General features: G+C 33.8%; 1 protein-coding gene across 1 annotated transcript; it reads left to right on the top strand.

The window, feature by feature from the left end:
• The first annotated feature begins 260 nt into the window (after window positions 1-260).
• On the top strand, window positions 261-6,226 carry LOC140326649 (flavin reductase (NADPH)-like). Its single transcript, XM_072405439.1, has 5 exons — window positions 261-358; window positions 2,231-2,374; window positions 2,913-3,114; window positions 3,312-3,479; window positions 4,679-6,226. Exons 2-5 carry the CDS (start codon window positions 2,240-2,242, stop codon window positions 4,834-4,836), a joined length of 663 nt encoding a protein of 220 aa, XP_072261540.1. The 5' UTR covers window positions 261-358; window positions 2,231-2,239; the 3' UTR covers window positions 4,837-6,226.
• Window positions 6,227-8,123: the final 1,897 nt, after the last annotated feature.

Here is an 8,123-nt window from a genome sequence, read left to right as displayed (position 1 = left end):
TTTTTCTGTTGCTTTCATAAAACCTGAAAAGATTCAGCTGACAACATACCACTCTAAGCAGTTGTATCTTTATATTGAACTTTCTTCTTAAACTAGAAAACCTTGAAAGTACTTGCAGATCCAAGTCCATCAAAATGTTTGGATCATGTATTTTGCAGTTGTCCTTTAAATACAATCAGTAAGGTTTGCTAGCTAAAGGCAAGGCAAAGGGAGTGTCACAAGTAATCCCAGGCCATAGATATAGTGCATGTAATGTAATACTTGGAGTGATTTAGACCTCCCCTTTCATGACTGCATCACAAACATTGCTGTCACAGTGCAGCAACTGTACACAGAGAAGCTGTCAGACTGATTCCAGGTAAGGTTTTCCCTGTTTATGCAGCGCACACAGGAATGTTTTTCTATACATTGTCAATGTGGTGTGAGCACTATTTAGTATAAGTGTATGGCACAGAAATTCAGATTACTAACAGTGGGTGGGGATTCCCAACCTCATCTAGATCACTAGTGTGTAGTGATCCTCAGGGCTTCCTAGTGCATGTACAAGGAAGGAACTATTTTTTTGTATTTTGTAATGAGTGGTTAAGGATCTTTTTATAGAGAGTGTGTAACAGGATATAACCCTTGATGTATCTGATTGTCCTAAGCATTACCTAAATCATTTTTACACAACCTATCTCTATCTTTTCATGCATTACTGGTTGTAAACACTTGTTTAAATGGCAGTTATGCCCAAAAACTAGGTTAAGCCACACTTTATACCATCTGATATCACCTTTAAGGTCAGTGTTGACAGGCTTTGATGGGCAAATACTGTGGGCTGTTTCATCAGTTTAAAACGTGTGCACGATCATTCAGTATATTACAGGTGCAGCTGATTCTGGAGACTTATCAAAAACATTGTAAATCTATGGCTGACTTATATAATAAATTTAATGCATATCCTTCACACCACACAGGCCTTCATATTTCAAACTTTTTATTAAATCCAAGGAGGAGGTTTACACATTCATTTAACTGGGAAAGGCAGCTGGCACTGCTTAGTCACAACATCAGGCCCTTGATAAACAAAACTGCTTTCAGTGAGACACAAAGAAGACTTTAAAGAAGTTAAAGGTAAAAGACAAAAAAGGGCCACTAAAGTTTAAAAAATGTACAGCCATACCAAAATAAACACTGCAAATATATAAATATTTATCTACAATACAACTTTTATTTTTAATACAGTTAAATGTGGTGCATATTTGACTGCAGTGAAAAAACACCCAAATTATGTGGCAATTTTTGGTTTTATTGAACTCAGCCTTAATAAACTCAGGTTTTCCAGGAAAAAAACAGTGCAAGAGACACACCTAGTGTATTTTACAATGTATTCACATTGCCATCTGGTGGTGAAAATGTACACAGTTCAGGGAACCTTTGCTAGAAATTTGAATGTTACTTGTAACAGAAATAAACTGCTTAGATATATTCATTTTTCTATTTATATGAGTCATAATTGCACCCAAAACTGGTAGATGCTGGAGAATTAAAGCTCCTCATAGGTGTATATCTCCCACTGATCAGGTTTCTGCACGTGTCGGTGACCCCAAATAATAACTTTCATTGGTGTTGGGAGGACATACCTGGACTATCTGGGAACTGGGGAAGATTTTTAGAAGATAAAATAAGGAATAAATTACATTTCATAATTGCAAGGTATATAATAATTACGTTGATGAGTTTACCCAATCTGTGTTTATGCCAACCTGTGCCTCCAGTATACTCCAATGACTCTATCAAAAGTAGTGTAAATCTCGGCTTGTTATTTGTTCTGCAGGATGCAGCTCGTCAATATTTTCCTACAAGTTAGTAGAAAACATACAATAATTTATCTCATTTAGCTTAGCAATAATGTCAACTTCGTCTTTTTTTGGAGTAGTAATGGCAGGGCAATGCTGTAAATGTAATCTCACATCTCTTCTGCTATAAGGGCTTTTGCCTTTAAATAAATTTGTATGCATAAGAATTTTTACCTGTTAATTATTACAATCATGTGCCCTGACAACTTCAGTTTTGATTCAGAATTGAATTTTGTGGCCTGCTAGGAATATAAATTTTAGCTGACGTTGCACAATTAAAATTACTTTATTCTCTATTATAAAGACACATTGGACTTTTGTATTATTTTAAGATAATTTTTTTAAGGAATTAATATTAGTAAACTATACTTGTATTTTTCAACAAACAGGAAGCAAGAATGAAGTTAGCAGTTCTTGGAGCTACTGGCCAGACTGGATTATACTTGGTGTCTCAAGCCTTGGAACAAGGGCATGAAGTAAAGGCCCTTGTGAGAGATGTCACTAAAATAACAATTCAGCATGAAAATCTAAAGGTTTGTATTCTAACTATATTTATAATTTATGTTTGTTTTCCTGTGGCTGTTAGATTTAGTTTAATCAAGAGGAGATTGCTGAATTTGTGATACAAAGGAATTAATGGACTTTACAACTGAATTCATTATTGTATTTGCTTAAAATAACTACTTTAATATGTAAAGTTGTGATACAGAAAACTTTCTAAAAAGGTGAAATTAGATGGAAGTGCCCAATGGTCTACTAATGAATATCCTTTATTATCTATTCACAACTCAAGTCAGGTAACCTGCTGGGCTGTGCAAAGCTCAGAACCTAATTGGCAAAATAAATAAATAATAATAAAAACATGAGCACTGGGAGGTAAAAAAGCTTACACATATGTATATCAGCAACTTAATCAGTAATATAAGTGTTTGCCAAATAACAATTTCCTTTTACAGGGTGGCCTATTGTAATAGATATATATGGTGAATTAGGCACTATATATATATATATATATATATATATATATATATATATATATATATAAAATTAAGCACATTGTTTGTCTTTTAGGTGGTAGAGGCCAATATATTTTCACAGGAATCCCTAGCAGAACAGTTTCAAGGCCAGGATGCAGTTATGTCATGTTTGGGTTTTCCATACAAAATGTTCTCATCTATTAGTGAATACACCAACTCCATGAAAGCCATTGTGGGAGCAATGCGACAGAGTGAAGTGAAGAGATTGGTAGTGATGACTTCATGGTATACAGACAGTAAGTAAATGTAAAATTTTAATATTCAAATTTCATTTTTTTATTGACATATCTTGTTTTATTTTTTTTCAATCTGTTTTTGTAATCACATTAATCAATAGTACTTTTGTTAGTTCTTTAGACTTTTATGAATGGATTTCTTAAAATTTTAAGTTTAGGTCCAGTATAACAACCAAATACATTTTTTCTTTCAACAGCTAGCTCTGCTCAGAATGCATCATTTTTTGTACGCAATTTCCTCATACCTCTTATTAAAAGTGTGCTCAATAACATGTTCGAAATGGAACAGTACCTTGAAAAAGAATGTTCCGACCTTAATTGGACTGTTGTAAGACCACCTGGACTACAGAACGTTCCAGTAACAGGTAAGTTTGGTATTATTGCTTTGGAAACATAGTTGGAATGTTGAACTTGCAAGCTAATACCACAGTGAATTATGATGTTATGATGGGAATGTACACTCCTTCTAGTAATGTCCAGTGTAAGGTAGCTATACCTGCATGGTATTTTACCAGAGTGAAATGTTGTGTTAAAAGTAACAGGAATATCTGGCAAGTTAAAATGACAAAAGTATTTATATGCCATAGCAGATAATAATGCTTTAACCAAGGATATTGATTCCTGCACTGTGAGATCCCTACAGTCTGCTCTGAGCTGATGAATAAATAAACAAAAAATAAAATAAACAGTGTGGAGGCAGACAAATTCCAATGATATTTCTGGAAAAGAATAACGATATCAGCTAATGATATAGCATCAAAATATACAGATGTTCCACAAAGCTTAATTCAATTGATATCTTGTTGTCTACCATTCTCCTTTTGTGTAATAAAGTAAATCAGATGGTGTCTGTAGAGCATTTAATAAGAAAGCCATAAAATACAAACTAGTAGTTTACCCAAACCTGTTCCTGCCTGACACATTAGGCATACATATTAATATCTCTATAGTTGTCACGCTAGCAATTTTGCAGATCCCTTGCTTATGTTGTTATGAAGCAGTATGTATTTCTTTAACTCTGATATGTTTTGGTGAAGAAGATATAGTTCCACCAAACAAAGGGAACATTGTACTTTAGTAAATAATCTGTGGTTCAGTGGTTAGCACGCTGGCCTTCACAGCACTAGGGACCCAGGTTCAAATGTTCTCAAGGACACTATCTGCATGAAGTTTGTATGTTCGCTCTGTGTTTGCGTGGGTTTCCTCTAGTTACCTCCCACATCCCAAAATGCATTCAGTTATGTAATTGATCCCCCTTCCCTCCAAATTGGCCTTAGACCATGCTAATGACATATGACTATGGTATTGACATTAGATAGGTGTTCCCCTGAGAGACATTTAGTAAAATGAATGTGGACTGCGTAATAAGTATATACAGTATGCCATATAAATTATTAATAGTAACATTTTCGTGGAAAATTTGCCACATAATAAACATGAGCCAAGAATTAGTTCTCATATTAATTACTTTTTTGATACTACTTTTTATTTTATTGTATCATTCCTTTTTTATATTTTTATTATTTTTTTCTGTTTTAATATTTTAATTCTATTTTTTCTACAGACAAGGAAATACTGACACATGAAGGCTTCTTTGTTCCAGATGAAAAGGGATATCCTTTTACCAACACAGTATCCCGAGCAGATGTATCACGTTTTATGCTCTCCACCCTTAGTGATGAAAAGTGGACCAGAAAATTAGTTGCTATGTGTTGTAAATGATATTGTACTAATTGTTTACTTGTAGAATGCCACAAATAGTACACAATGAAGAAAATGATGGAAAGTACAAATTTAGTTAATTATGATGATTGCTTACTGGGTGAATGCTAACATGCAAGTGTTCATGGTGAATGAGTACATTAATTTGAGCTCAATTAGTAGTACTTTTCCTCCTGAATTCAAAAGTCCATAACATTTATTTCTTAGTAGACATTTATTTACAAAAAACGACAGCTTAGTCAAAAACCTAAACAAAATTTCAAAAAGTGAGCTTGTAATCATAGTATTTAGTATGTTTCCTCAATAGTGACCAAAAACAGTAAAAATAATTAGCATAAACTAAAAGCCTGACATGGCATACAAGGGCAGCTTTTGTTGTTATGATATGAACTTTTTATTAAAAAAAAAAGAATTAGTATACTAAACACTATTATTACCTAAATGATACTGTTCTCAGAATGCAGTATATTTCTTGACTGTGGTTTATAATTATGAATAGAAATAAGAAAACATTGACTATGCATTGAATTTTTTTTTAAATCCTAATGTGACTGTGTACAACTAATACAAAGATAGATTAGATACACTTATGATTTCGTGTTTACAATTATGGGTTTATAATTAAGAGCAAACAATGCATACAATTTAATATTTAAAAAACATGACTGCCATTAAAATCTATATAAACATTTTTGTATATTACAGGAAATATAATCTTAGATTAGTATATATAATGTTTTCCTCAAATGGTAACTACTTTACTGTAGTTCTGTTTACAGACACATAACTAATACATCATAAACTAGCCACGTGTTTAGCATTCCTTTTGATGGCAGTTTTTCTGATTTCACCAGGTGAATGCACTTGTTTGTCTCTGAAGGATGTAATCTAAATAATGACTGGCCAAAAATGGTTTGGTTACTGTAAGGGTTTGCTCTTCCTTAATGTTTCTTGTGAAAGATATTCTTTAGGTGCTTCTGTTTACCGATGTTAAAAGAAGATATATTATAATATATATATATATATATATATATATATATATATATATATATATATTATTCAAGATAGACAAATTTCTGCAAGATAAAACTACATTCATCTTGCTGTCTAATGAAGCTGATATTGATCTGTTTATTGTATTGCAAAGAAGACTATCCTATATCATTCCAATGTCTTTACAAGTATTGTTTTAACACAAGATCTTCTTGGTTTCAAAAAAATTTTTACCTTCAGCAGAAAAACCCTAAAGGTTTAGGAATTAAAATTATCATGGAACCAAAAATTTTTTCTAGAAATATTTACATTTTTAAAATAATGTTATTGATATTATATAACACACTCTAAATGTTTTCACTAATTGGGTGTTTTAAAATAAAGAATTAGAATGCAATTTTGGTGTTTCTTGTGGGGGCGGGCAGGTGATATATAAAAAATATATAAAAAAATTTTTCCCATGGGAAAAAAAAAAGCCAGTAGCGTGAAATGGGGGGTATATATATATATATATTTCCATTATATAACCAAATACTATTGCCACTGTCCTAGGCTAAGTTCAGGGTGCTATGTATTTATTATGTCACTTAAAAGCATAAAAACTAACACAGATTTATACCATTAGTCTTTTTTGGAACTTTACATAAATCCTAATGTAGGTTTTGGATTCCCATATTTTGAAACCTAACATACAGTAATGTAAAGAAATATGTACACCTCACAAGGTAATTTATTGATCTTTTCATCGTTTTTAAATAAGCAAAAAGTACATTTTCATTTATTTATAAAATGGGGCAACCCAAGGGGATTGGCTCTCAAAAATAGCCTTTTGTGGTTTGGAGACACCCACCCTCTTTACCAGTACTATAAAATGGGGTATTTTACTGGTGGGAATCTATTACTGGCATTGAAACACATGGACCTGGATTATTCCCACGAGGGAATGTCTGATTCCCTGATTTATAAATAAAGACAATAGTGTCTACAGATAAAGATGATATACTTGAATAAAAACACAAGGAAATGTGCATTTTTTTAAACATTTACCAAAAATATTTATATATGTTCTGGAAAATAGTAAGTACACCCTTGGCCTCCTAAGCTACTATTTACTCCAGAAAATACTATAGTTCTATATTATCTATATACAGTTGGGTCTTTAAATATTTGGTTTAGAGACATTTTTCTAATTTTGGCTCTGCACATTACCACAATTAATTTTAAATGAAACAACTCAGATGCAGTTGAACTGCAGACTTTCAGTGATTTTTGTCACTGTCATAGGCAAAGTTATCACTTATGCCTATGAAGGAACAATGTAGATGAGTACTATGTGTCAATTCCTTTATGAGGAAATTGTTCTGCCATGGTTGGAAGATAGAAGGGCGTCCATTCTCCAATGTGTTTGTAAGCATACTATAGATAGAAGTTGGTTTGTGCACACTACCCAAGCAGACATCTCCTATTATGACCCATCCTAAGTCATGTCTTTGGGCATAAGGAGCATAGTGAGGTCCAATAATCTGTTCTCTGGCTTTATGGACTCGTAAGATGTCTCTCCTAAAGAGTAGGAATATCTGAGCCTGAGGATCAAGTTCTGGTAAGAGATGGGCTATATACTTCAAATGAGGGTGATGCATAGCTACATCTGGTGTAGGGATTGCATATCTGTTATCCAGGATCTGATTACATTCAGTTATAGTTGGTAAGGGAAGGCACATCTTACCATCTATGGACTCAATTTGGTAACCACTAGCTCTTCTTCCTGCTGTCTTTACAGTGCCTGCACAAGTCTTTAGGGAATAAGGAGTGCTGGGTCTGGTAATGTTGAAAGAAAGTAGATTTACCTGGGGATGCATTACTTTGATCATCTAGAATAGCATAAACCTTGACGGCTTTGTCCCTGCGGCCTTTTGGGTAGACTCTGACTAGGCAGATTTTTGAACAGGACCCCTTGCAAACTTCAGTACATTGTGAGGTAACTGTTGGTATATAAGCCTCAGAGTCCCTTTCCTCCCTGCCATGCTCTCTGGCACTGCCGCCCTGTTGGAAGATCCATGGAGGAGGCCCAGGATATAAAGCTGTGTTGTCATCTGTGCTGTTGCTTTCTGTGCGTTTTACACTGACCTTACAGTCCTTGGCAATGTGGGATGTTGATGAGCAGAACTTGTAGCAGATGCGGTTCCCCTTGAGGAAGGCTTTTCAGTTTCCTATGGACTTTTCTCTAAGGGCTCTGCATTTCAGAAGAGGATGTGGCTTCTTGTGTAGGGGGCACTGCTTACCAGGATCCTTGA

This window comes from Pyxicephalus adspersus, chromosome 3, assembly GCF_032062135.1.
Source record: "Pyxicephalus adspersus chromosome 3, UCB_Pads_2.0, whole genome shotgun sequence".
Classification (NCBI taxonomy): domain Eukaryota; kingdom Metazoa; phylum Chordata; class Amphibia; order Anura; family Pyxicephalidae; genus Pyxicephalus; species Pyxicephalus adspersus.
Note: the sequence above shows the minus strand (reverse complement) of the source record. Positions and strands in the feature narration are given on the sequence as shown.